This window comes from Ochotona princeps, chromosome X, assembly GCF_030435755.1.
Source record: "Ochotona princeps isolate mOchPri1 chromosome X, mOchPri1.hap1, whole genome shotgun sequence".
Classification (NCBI taxonomy): domain Eukaryota; kingdom Metazoa; phylum Chordata; class Mammalia; order Lagomorpha; family Ochotonidae; genus Ochotona; species Ochotona princeps.
Genome location: NC_080865.1, coordinates 97,154,351 through 97,167,461, shown reverse-complemented (window position 1 = coordinate 97,167,461; position 13,111 = coordinate 97,154,351). Strand labels below are relative to the sequence as shown.

Below are 13,111 nucleotides of genomic sequence, written 5' to 3'. Positions count from 1 at the left end.
TTGCTCAGATTCTGCAAGATCCATGAGGAGATTCCCACTTCTGCTTCATTTACAGACTCTGAAATACATGTGTGCACCTTGGAAATTTGTCTTCAAAGTATCTTTGATTTATGTCTCAGCAGTTTGCTTTTTAGTATTATATCTTTTTCAGATTCCTTAATGTGAGAAAGAAGATTCAGACAGAACCCTGGTAGAACATACCCCACTTTATTCATACTTTGTTATATGAATATAAACTTACAAAATATAATTTTGGTATGTCGCCATGGAATTTGTTTCATGACTTTTTTTTTCATTTTTTTATTATGTTTTTGACAATCTTTATATAGTTAAATAGGGTAAAAAGTTTCAAGGGCTACAGGAAAATGGGTAAGACCATTATTTACATGTTGTTTCCTTTATATATCTGGGGTAAAGGGGGATTTTAAGGGAGAAGCCCCACCCAGTCTCCCACCCACCCCAGGTGGGGCATGCTTCAAGGGTCTTGCTTAGGTGGTTTTGATAGTGTTGAACGAATTGCTTCAAGGGTCTTGCTTAGGTGGTTTTGATAGTGTTGAAGAATTGCTGCCAATCTTGCCACTCCAAGCATGATGAGGTCGTTGAAGAATCCACTGATTGACATAGTCCATCATAGAGTCTCCATTTGCCCAGTTTTTCACTGCCAACATATAGCTGAGGTGGTTGATTGGCTTGTTCTGTCCTCTGTCTTTTCATGGTTAGGCTCTGAGTCCAGCAGTTCAATTGGGGGGATTCGCAAAGAAACTTTGTCTGAGGTGTTCTTAGACCAAATTCTTATATGTACTAGCAAGTACAGGACCCGGTGCAGTCCAGTGCCCCGATCAGCTGGTGGTTGCAATTGCTCGGTGGGTTCTGTTTCCAGCCCTGTCTTCCACTGGAACCACCAGACAAGCCCCCTACCCTGGTCTGGCAGTATATGTAGCAGACTAGTCCAGTCTGTCCCACATCTCATTCGGCTCTCATACATGTCAATGGGTATTAAAGCCTAGTTCCATCTAACCAGCTCAACTGTCCAGCCCTCATGGATATTGTTGGGTATCTCTCTGTCTAGCCACCCCAGCCCCCTGTCCTAGTTTTCCTTCCCTCCCGTGAAAGTGGTAACCCAAGAGGAAGGAGCCCACTATTTCCCTCCCAGGCCACTCCCACTCCCAAATTATGCACTCTCCAGGTGGTTCTGTGGTTTAACTTGACAGAATTAGCCCCCAGTGCCAGCTTCTGCCAGCTGATGCTGCAGCTAAGCCCAAACAACCCTCACCCACTCTAATTTGTAGTTGGCACCAGTAGGAACAATCAGCCCAGCCTGGCTTTTCCCCACAGGTGTTGTAGCCCTGCGTAGTCTGGTCTGCCCCCATCACAGCTCATGCTCTCCAGTGGGGGTAGCTGTCCAGCAAGGGAACCCCCGCCCCATATTCCCCCTGCCGGCTCCGCCCCCTCCCTTCCTGGTTCTCAGGTGTGGTGTTGGGTGCTGTGGTCACATCCGGTACAGGTAACCTCACCTTAGCATTCTGTATTGTGCACTGGTTTTTGTCGCGACTGAATCTGGCTCCACCCACACTTTGTTCTGGTGCTCAGATTTGCCGGTAGATGATGTGAACTGATTCAGCCTGGTCTGCCACCGACCCATGCCCTGTTCTGGGCTGTTTCCTATCATGCTTCTTGCACTTACCTGCCGGGTCTGTGTCCTGCCAGAGGAGTTTCCCAGGCTCCTCCATCAGAACTTCTCCCAATGCCAGATTTTGCACATACCAGGGAGTCCATGAGCCAGCCCTACTCAGTTCACCTCCTGTCCTAGCAGGAACTGTGGCTTTTCCTGACTGGCCTTCAACCCAATCTGGTTCTTGCTGTTGGGTGTTTCAGCCCAGCCACAGCTCGTCCATACCCACGTACAGCTCACACATGGCTCAGTAGGGGTTGAGACCTAGCCTAGTCCATCCTACATCTACCCTGGTCCTCCAGAACACCAGAAGGTGTTAGAGTCTGGCCTGGCTTGGTGCGTCCAGTCCCAGTCCACACTTGTGCCAAGGGAGACTACAGCTGTATCCTGATTAGAACACAGCCCCCATTCCAGCCCATGCGCCCCTTGGTGGGAACCTCCATCCAGCTAGGGTGTTCCCTTAGCTCCCCAACCAGGCCTGTTCCCAGCCATAGATCACGTGCATGCCAGTGGCTGCTTTGACTCAGCTTGGCACAGCCCCTCACCTGTCCCGATCCCTGCCTTAGACACTGTGGCTTAGCGTCCCTGGCTCATGCAGACCAGTAGGTGCAAGAGCCTAGCTCAGGATAATCTGTGATCCATCCTGGTTTCTAATTGTACTTATGGGCTAAAGTTTGTTCAGTCCTGCCCAGTACACCCCGTTCCATTACCAATTGACACATTAGCCAGCTGTTGGAGCTACTTTGCCCAGCTTGTCCAACCCCCAGGTCTAGACCACATTTTCACCAACGGGAACCAAGACGTGCCAGGAGCATTTCCCAAGTTCCTCCACTTGATCCACTCCCCCAGCTCTCATACACGCCATTGGGTTTTAGGCCAGTGCCCGGCACAGGCTGGCCTTCCATTTGGCCTTGCATGAGCTGCTGAATGTTGCAGCACAGCCCACCCCACACCCTATTCAGGATGCATATTCGGGTGCTGCTGCCTTGACCAGTCAGACTGTTGTCGGTTCCTTAACCTGTGATTGATGGCAGGCTCCTTGGTCACACCTAGCTTAGTCCTTCACCACCCCATCTCTTGACCTAACCAGTGGGGCTAGAATTTCCACAGGGTTTGGCCCACACATCCCCCACAGAATCTACCCCCGGGTATGGTTCTCTGGCATGCTGGTTAATGTCGTGGGCCTGCCTAATGTGACCCATCTCCATATCCACCATCATTTCAGGTAATAGGATATGATCCTGCTAGACAAACCTGGGACCCACCAGCAGCCAGTAGGCTGCTGGAAGATTCAACCCCCAGGTCCAAGGTTGTGCCCCTCATGACTTTTAAATACCTTCGATGTTTGGGAGAAATTTTGAGTCATTTTAACTATCACTTGAAATACTTGGTCGTGTTAGGTATTCATGGCCTATATCATGTTCTGTAAATGAAGAGGTGTCTGATGAAGTCATTGACTTTAGAGCTGCACTTTATTTTTTGATTTTTTTAATGTTTTATTTATTGTTATTGGAAAGGCAGATTTATAGAGAGAAGGAGAGACAGGAAAAACAAGAGCCACACTTGTTAGCTGCTGAATTCAGTCTTTACCATGTAAGAAAAAGGTCTTTTGAGTGCTCAGCTATGAATATTTCCTGGATGTATGAACTGATCTAAAGCTGCCATTATAGTAGCATTCTGCAAAGCTATTAGCAAGTTTCTACTAAAAACCATGAAGCCGGTTATTTTAACAACCAACTTGAGGGCAGATGCAGCAGGATGGCTCTTGCTTGGGATGCCTGTGTTGCATATTGACGTACCTTGGGGTCAAGACTTGCCTTTCCTTGCTGTTCAGCTTCTTCAGCCCTGTAACGCAGCAGAGGAAAGCTTAAGGAATTGGGAGAGTCAGTTTGAGCTCCTGTCTCCCGATTTGCACTGACCCAGCCGTGGCTATTGCAGGCAGCTGGAGACTGAGCTAGTGTCTGGATGATATTCTCTTCTCTCACTCGGTCTCTCTCCCAACCTCCACCCCACAACCCGCCTTTGTCACTCTACCTTTCAAGTAAATCTTTTTTAGAAAGTTAATTTGTGTAGTTTATTTAGAACAATTTTAGCAAGTTCCAGTTGAATTTGAGTTTGCTTCTTAACATCTGTAGATTCTTTGTGCACTCTAAGCCAATTCTGAAATTTTAAATAGAATTCAGGTGAAACTTAACACAAGATCAGGCCTCCATGATTAACTGGGAAGAAGTATGCTTTCGCACAGATGCGGGTTTTAAACTATCATCTTGGTTGTATCCATTAATGGTCTGAAGAGGTGGTGAATATTCATTGTCTAAAAATCTAAATATTTCAATCCATTTTGGTGAACATACTAAGGAAGGTTTGGGGTACATGGCAACTGTCAGGGGGTGGGGGACATCTTGATGATTACATGTTACCAACATTTCAGTGATAGCCTTACAATTCTAAGTGAACTACTTTGGTTTTTGTTTGTTTTTTTTTTAGGAGACATACTTCTTTTTTGTAAAGGAGCAGATTCAGCAGTTTTTCCCAGGGTACAAAATCATGAAATTGAGTTAACTAAAGCTCATGTCGAACGTAATGCAATGGTGAGACTCTGCCCCTCCCCTTAAAAAAATAAGAAATATCCAAAATGTTCATGTATATGAGATGGCCATTTGAATGAATATAAATGAGTCTTAGGTGATTGATATCCTCAGGGTTTTTTGTTTGTTTGTTTTTAGTATTTGGAGCTTAGAAATTATTATGTGTCTTAGTTACCGTAATATCTTTTGCTGGAGTAATTTTCTGGTTAGAATTTACCACCTTGAAAGATTTTTGAATAACCTTTTTTTACATTGGCTATTATTTTTGTTGCTCCAAACGTAATTGAATGTTACTTTTTAGTTATTTTCTTTTCATTTTTTAAGTAAATATGTGTCAATGTTTCTCTTGTACATTTACAGAGAATGTACTGGTTTCCAACTATTATGATGGATCTCCTTTTTTTTTTTTTTTTTGCCTCTAGGATGGATATCGGACACTCTGTGTAGCCTTCAAAGAAATTGCTCCAGATGATTATGAAAGAATTAACAGACAGCTTCTAGAGGCAAAAATGGCCTTACAAGACAGAGAAGAAAAAATGGAAAAAGTTTTTGATGATATTGAGACAAACATGAATTTAATTGGAGCCACTGCAGTGGAAGACAAGTAATTAGAAAATAATACTCTTGCTATTTTAATCAATGGTTTAGGGTAGAATCTGTTCCAAATTACTATTTTATTCTCACATTTTCACATGATCTTAGCCTAAAGGCCGAGAAGCTATATATTCTCACATTTTCAAATCATTGATTTATTTTTGTTGTCTGAATGGGATTGAAGATTGATTTATTGTGCCTGTATGTGTGTGTGTGTGTGTTAATACACACACACACACACACATATATATATATTTAAATGTGTGTAGCTTGGGCCAGTGTGGTGGCTCCACAGGCTAATCCCCATCCTGTTACCACAAGCCTCTCATATGGAATCCATGTCCCAGCTGTTCCACTTCTAATTCAGCTCTCTGCTTATGGTCTGAGAAAGCTCACTGTCTCTCTTTCTCTCTCCCTCTTTGTCCCTCCTTCCCTCCCTCCTTCCCTTCATCTCTCCTTCTCTCTATAACTATAATTCTGCCTTTCAAATAAAAATAAATTTTTTTAATATGCGTAGCTTAGAAAATTCATTGGGTTGAGGCAGATGTGTAGCTTAGTGGTTAAAATGCAACTTAAGCTGCCCTCATCCTATAGTGAAGTACCTGGATTTGAATACCAGCTCTGTTCCTGATTCCATTTCCTGCCGATGAGTACTCTGGGAGGCAGCAGTGATGACGCAAGGAATTGAGACCCTGCCACCCAGTGGCAAACCTCGATCAAGTCTTTAACTCCTGGCTTTAGCCATAGTCAGCCCTAGTTATTGCAGGCGTTTTGAGAATGAAACAGCAAATGGAAGATCTCTGTCTCCCCGCCTTTTAAACATACATATACAGGCCCAGCATGATGACCTAGTGGCTAAATCCTCACCTTGCATGCGCCGGGATCCCATATGGGCACCGGTTCCAATCCTGGCTGCTCCACTTCCCATCCAGCTCCCTGCCTGTGGTCTGGGAACGTAGCAGAGGACGGCCCAAAGCCTTGGGACCCTGCACCCGCGTGGGAGACCCCGAAGAAGCTTCTGGTTCCTGACTTCGGATGGAAGAACTTTGCCTCTCCTCCTCTCTGTATATCTGACTTCAATTAAAAAAAAATAAATAAACCTTTTTTAAAAAGTTATATGCCTGGAAAGTGTGGACTAGTCACTTCCAAGCATGATTGTAACACTGTTTTATTGATCTGCTTTTTTGGATTCTTAATGTTTGTATAACCAAACACAGTTTAAAACAGCCACACAGGATTGAAAATCTAATGAAATTCATTTAGTCTTAATTTCATTGTTACTCTCTAAGTGAAAGAAGCCCAAAGAAAGTGTTACTATTTTATTATCTGTTAGGATTATACTTAAATTCTCATCTAAGATGAATAGCCTTTCCATTGTTTTGTGCATGCTTTATTTGAAAGAGTGTTAGAGAGAAAGAGAAAGACATTTTATCCACTGATTCATTCTCCAAATGGCCATGATAGCCAGAGCTGGACCAGAACAAAATCAGGAGCCAGGACTGCATCTGCATCTAAGTGGATGGCAGGGTCCTAAACACTTGAGCCAAAATGTACTGCCTTTCCGAGTGCATTAGTAGGAGGTTGGATCAAAAGTAAAGGAGCCACTTGAATCAACATTCTGCTATGGGGTGCTGGTGTAGTAAGCAGTAGCTTTTGTTTTGTTTTGTTTTTGCTTTTGTAAAACAAGTGAACAAACTTCACGTATTTCACAGGACATTTTAGTAGTCTACCCTCACTCTCACCCATGGTATCACCCACCCTCTTCCTTCCTTTCATAGTGATATACATTCAGGTCACTTCACAGTCACAGGCTTAACACTCCATTAGGCAAATAATTCAAATAGCAAGTACCAAAAAAAAAAAAAAAATCCACTGTTCTTTGAAGATACAGACAATGGCTGCAAGCAATAATACATCTCACAAAGTCAATTTTGCTCATTAAATTCACCTTTTTGGTACTCTGTATGTTAGTTACCAAAGATCAGGGCAAATGTGACTGTGTGTTTTTGGGACTGGGTTATTTGACTAAGCCGAGTTGTTTCTAGTTGTATCCATTTTGTTAAAAGATAGAATCTCATTCTTTTCTTTTGGCTGAATACTATTCTATAATGTATATACACCACATTTTCTTTGTCTGGTCATCTGTTGATGGACATCTGGATTGATTCCGTATCTTTGTTGTCAGTTGAGCTGCTAAAAGCATGGAAGTACATAGAACTCTTGAATGCTGATTTAATTTCATTTAGGTAAATTTCTAGAGTTGAAATAACTGGGTTATACAGCAGATATGGTTTTCAGACCTCTGAGAAATCTCATTCCTGTCTACTATAATGTTTATACAAGTTTACATTCCCAACTAGCAGTGGATCAGAATACCTTTTCCCCCCATAGTTTTGTCAGGATTTATTGTTCTGTGGTTTCTGTATGATAACCATTCTAATTGTAGTGAGGTGGAAACGCATTGTGATTCTTATTTGCAGTTCCCTGATAACTAGTAATCCTGAGCATTTTTTTCCCATATCTATTGGCCATTTCTATTTCATCTTTCAGAAGTTGCCTGTTCAGAGCCAATGTAATGACTTCAATTACTGATCTTCTGCCTACAAGTGCTGGCATCCCATATGGATGCTGCTTCATGTCCCAGTTGCTCCACTTTCCATCCAGAATCTTGCTTATGACCTAGGAAAACAGTAGAGGATGACCCAAAGCCTTGGGACCCTGCACCCATGCGGGAAACCTGAGAAAAGCTCCTGCCTTCTGGCCTTTGCCACCATTTAGGGAGTAAACCAATGGATGGAGGACCTTTCTCTCTGTTTCTCCTCTCTGTAGATCTGCCTTTCCAGTAAAAATAAATACATATTTTTTCAAAGTTGCTTGTTTATATCTGTTGACAATCTTTTTATTCTTAAAATTTCTCGGTGAAGGTGGTTTTTTGACTTAGTATAACTAATTAGAGTATTTTTAACCTCATCTGTTTAGTCCATGTTGTTATTTTTATGGTGCGATACAACAAAGGAGGAAATACACTGAAGAGATAAAGTGTCACAGTTTGTTGAGTTTTTGGACACTTCAGCTTAGAGCAGTAATTTTCCATTCTGCTCTTAGATATCAGTTATCTTAAAAAATCCCTTGAATTTCTCTGAAAATTTTCTGAAATTCCTTTTAATAAGTGAAACTTCTAAGAAAAATAGCATTCTAAGAAAAGGAGTAGAAGATACATAGGAAAATTAATGTGTGGGAATTATGGAAATATTCTGTTGAACATGGTTTGTTGCAGAATCTCCACCAAGTTTTCAGGAATAACAAGGTGTCCTTTGTATTCCCAGGCTACAAGATCAAGCTGCGGAGACTATTGAAGCTCTGCATGCAGCAGGCCTAAAAGTCTGGGTGCTCACTGGAGACAAGATGGAGACAGCCAAATCCACATGCTATGCCTGTCGTCTTTTTCAAACCAGTACTGAGCTCTTGGAACTGACTACAAAAACCATTGAAGAAAGTGAAAGGAAGGAAGATCGATTACATGAATTATTGATAGAATATCGTAAGAAGTTGCTACATGAATTTCCTAAGAATACTAGAAGCCTTAAAAAGTAAGAAAGTGCATTGTTTCTTATATTTAGACATGGGTTTAGATGTAAATAATGGCAGTGTGTGCAGAAGGCACCATTTTCTATAATTTATACTTTATTTGCAGGTATTTTATCCTTTTAAGTTAAACCCTTCTCTGAGAACTTGGCTAATGGTGCATTTGAAATTATTTAGCACTTTCTTCCTCTCTTTTAACATAAAGGAAATTTTACATTTCTTCAGATTTGCAAAAATGACTCAATTTCCAAATGCTTAGAAACTGGTTTGGATATTCAATATTGATACTGTGGCCTAACCCACATTATAATTGAACACAATAAAATAAATATTTTAACAGCCGTCATGATTTTGAGGTCCTAGAACCCTTTCTCTGGGTTCTCATGCCCCTCAACTCCAAAGGGGAGCACTGACTAGCTAATGCGGCCACGTGGACACTTTCAGTTAGCTATTTAGAAAGGGTTTGCGGAAAATAGGGGTCTGAAAGAATGCCAGGGCACAGCATAATGTAAACCAATTACTTGGGTTTATCTTGGCAATAAACAAATCCATTTTCTTGTCTGAAAGGCCACAACACTAACTCCTATAACCCCTAACCAAAGTCATTTTCCGTTTCTTGAGCACACTCTGTGTTCCAGGAACAATTTTAAGTGCTTTCTGTGATTATTGTCATTTAATCATCATTAAGAACTCAGGCAATCTGTCTTCATTTTATGGACAGGGAAACTGAGACTCAAAGAGATGAAGTAACTTGCTCCAGATCATGTAGCTATGTTGATCAAGTCTCTCCAATAGCAGATCTCATGCTTTTAACATCTCTATCTGCATCCTTATCTCTGGTATTTGAACAAGATTTAAAATGCAGTGGCCTCCTTATGTGAGGCTGTGACCAGTTCTAAAACAGTTATTGCTCTTCTCCTACTTGGTTATTAGTTGGAATAAACAGATTTTTATTAGTTGCTTTGAAAAATGTCTTCATTTTTATTCAAATAGTACTTACAAAGATGTCAAAAGTAAATATATTTTACTTGTCCATTTTCCTTGGTCTGGGCTTGGTACCCATCGCAGGATATAGATGATTGGCCATCAGTGTGGTGGCCCTCTTCCTGGTTTTGCAGCTGACTGTCTTCTCCCTTTGTGTTCCGTGGCAGAGCTCTAGAGTCTCTTATTCTATTATGTGGGCCCCCCACCCTTTTGAACTCATTTAGCCCCATTTCCAAATACTGCTGTGTAGTGGATAGGCTTTTAAATAACACTTTTATGAAGATACAGTGTGTGGTGCTGTTCAGCAGCCATGAGACACGCATTATGTGCATCTCTGATCGTTACCTCCTGGCTATCTGGAGTCAAGCACAAGCTTTTCCCCAGTCATACAGGCTTCAGACCCAGAACCACTATTGCCAGCTTCTGTTCCTTTGCTCCTTCTAGTCAGACTCCCAGCTTTATCCATGCTTGCTTCTTTGACTAACTACTATATATACACAGAGTATAAAGAAGTAAATGACTGAAATTGACCATTTCAGATTTGGTTATAGTTTATAGCACTTGTCTATGCTCCGGAGGAACTGTCTTTCTGTTACTTAGTACTCGCTGAATTTTTACAGTGTAAATTGAAAGTATGTCACAGCAAAAATGAAAAGAAAACTAAGGAGGAGTGAGCGATGTAAGGAAGGTAGGAAGTATCATTATGTTCTTGAAACTGTGCATGTGTGAAATACACGACATGGGGCGTGGGCAAAGCACATCCACATTACAACCCTGCTTGGCGACCTTTGCTAATTCTCCATTGCCGGTAGACTCGGGTCTTACTAAAGGCTGCTGGTAACATTGTCGTTTCTTTTTAAAAGATGTATGTATTTATTCAAAAGCAAGAGATAGATCTTCCATCCACTGATCTACTCCCCAAATGGCCATAACTGCCAGAACTGGGCCATGCTAAAGCCAGGATTGTAGACCGCCATCCAGATCTCCTGTGTGGTTATTGGAACCCAAGCACTTGGGCTGTCCTCCATTGCTTTCCCATGTCTATTAGAAAGGAGGAGATAGATGAGAAATGGAGCAGCCAGAACTCAAATTATTACTCATATGGGATGCTAGCCTTGCAGATACCGCCTTAACTGTTGTCCCACGGTGCTGAGCCCTCAATTGACAGTTTCAACTTGCCGGTGTAATCACATTGTTCCATTTCAAGTCCCACTGTTAGCCAGCTGTTTTGTGTGTCAATGATCAATCCAATAACTGATCGTTAGTCATGTATTAGGTGGTTTAGTTCAGTACATACCCTCGTACATGCTTGTGCAACCCCAAGAAGGATTAGCCAAATAAAAATCTTTGTTCTCTATATAGACTACTTAGAATTAGTATTTGCAAGTTAGGCTTGACTGATTATTGACCTGCTATTTTCTGTTATGTTAGCTTTATGAGTAGGGGAGAACCTAAGACATGATCCAATTATTAAAATTTGCTCATAAAATTATGAAGTAGAGAGTAAAGGAATGAAGATGTGTGTTGGACCCTCCTTAGTCTACATTTGGTCATGAAACAACAGCTCCATTGTAACCAGTCAGCTTGTGAGAAATGCAGAATTTCTGATCCTACTCCAGAGATACTGAATCTGAATCAGTATTTGGGTCAGCATTTAGCAGTTATCCCCAAGTGATTCTTTTGCACATTAAACCTTGAGTAGCATTAAGTTAGACAATTCTGTCTACAACTGTAGAATGTTGCTGTGACTAATGCTTTCATGGATTCCCTTTTCAAAAATTGAATAGTTACTGATATTTTAATCATGGCAAAAAATCAAGTGTTCTGTGGCACTGTAGCGTAGTAGCTAATGTCCCTGTTTCAGAAATTGTGTTGCCTATGCGCGCTTAAATCTCAAAGATGTTTTTGAAAGTCATTGTTGGGCCGTTATGAGGAATAGTTGATTATATGGAACAAACAGATCAGATTGATGATTTATTTTTTTCTGGAACACTCCCTTTATGTTTCAGAATTGAGTATCCTAAATAGAAATATGTAATACATTCAGACGCAGCATTATTTTTCTTTTCCAGAGCATGGACAGAACATCAGGAATATGGATTAATTATTGATGGTTCCACATTGTCACTCATCCTAAATTCCAGTCAAGATTCTAGTTCAAACAATTACAAAAGCATTTTTCTACAAATTTGTATGAAATGTACTGCAGTACTCTGTTGCCGGATGGCACCATTACAAAAAGCCCAGGTAACTGAATATGAGGCAATGGTCTGCTGTGAGTCCTGTGCATATGTTTGATTTACTTTTAATTAGCTTCTTTGTCAAAGAACAGTTATTGCCAACTTTTCTTTTCTTTTCTTTTTCTTTTTGTTTTTTGTTTTTTGTTTTTTGTTTTCCCTGACGTAGCACTCAGTAGTCTTCCCCCAGTTTTAAGTAAGTCTGTGCTATACCTTGTCCCCTCAGATTGGTTGTCTAGGTACTCACTTTCTAGACTCTTCTAAGGAGTGGTTAAAGCCTATTGCTTCCATTTCACTGCTCCTTGCTCCCCTGTGACATTAGCCCTGGATGGTCTTCCTGTTCCAGCCTACTGTCTTTCCTTCAGACAAGCCTTAATGCTATTTCCACTTCCTTCCTCAATTCTCTCTCTACTTGACTCTATCAAGTAGGTCTCATTAAAACTGTCCTTCCTTACTTTCTGTGATATTTCATAGTCCTGATACTTTTCCTTCTTTGACAACTTAATGTCTTCATTTGGCTTTATCTTTTGTCTTCTCCTTAATTACCAGTTTTCTCTAGAGTGAAGTCTTCCCTCTCATTTTGAACTTTTTGTACCATTTCTCTAGATATACACATCCAATTCTCTGATTCCCATTGATACATATCTGGCTCTGAACTCTTCTTATTTATTTCCTGTTTCTAGCTGTTAGACATCTCTATGGATTCTATATTAAATTCTACTACCAAAAATGTTATTTTCTTTCCTGACAGGTTTATCCCTTGTTTTACATTATTCCAATTAGTACTGCCAATTTTCTAACTCTCAAATCTGCCTTAAATTCTTTTCCTTTCCCTGCATGTCTTGTTGATGTTAAATATCATTGTGATAGCTGTTGTTTTAGTATCATCTTTTGAAACCTTTTGCTGCCAGCCTAGTCAAAAACCTTGTGACATACACAGCATGCACAGACTATTGGATCTAGTCCACTCACCAGTCTCCTTGGCTGTCAACTCTGTCCCCTTCAATCTATCTTCCTGTACTCCCAAATTGATCTTGTTAAAACACCATCCTTCCCGTCATCTGTATTCCTTCTCAAACGCCTTTCATAGTTGCTTACGATAAAGGCCAGGTGGCATCTGGTGCTCCTTTAGTTTCCCTTCATGTATCTTTATCACTCCCTTATCCAACGTAAATTCTCCGGTTAAATTAAATCTTCATTGTGTTCCTTCTATATACCATCCTCAAAACAACTGTCAGATTTTTTTTCTCATTTTGCTTCCCTATCTGAAATGTCCTAACACAAATTTTACTCATAATAAAATTTAACTCAAACATTACCTCTTATAATCTATTTTTCCTTCTCTTCAGTACAGGTCCATTTGCTTTTCCTTGCTGCTTTTAACTCACTGAGGGAAATTTAGGTTTTTGGCATACTTTCTTACTTTTATGCTAAATGTTTAGGATCCTGTT

The 13,111-nt window shown here is 40.8% G+C and overlaps 1 protein-coding gene across 8 annotated transcripts in view; it reads left to right on the top strand.

Moving 5' to 3' along the window:
• Nucleotides 1–13,111, top strand: part of ATP11C (ATPase phospholipid transporting 11C) — a 167,377-nt gene that overhangs the window by 118,719 nt on the left and 35,547 nt on the right. For all 8 annotated transcript variants that reach the window (XM_058659041.1, XM_058659047.1, XM_058659044.1 and 5 more), the window contains 4 exons: nt 4,160–4,263; nt 4,683–4,864; nt 8,181–8,444; nt 11,496–11,670. In XM_058659041.1, coding sequence (XP_058515024.1) covers nt 4,160–4,263; nt 4,683–4,864; nt 8,181–8,444; nt 11,496–11,670 — 725 coding nt within the window. The remainder of the gene's footprint in view (nt 1–4,159; nt 4,264–4,682; nt 4,865–8,180; nt 8,445–11,495; nt 11,671–13,111) is intronic.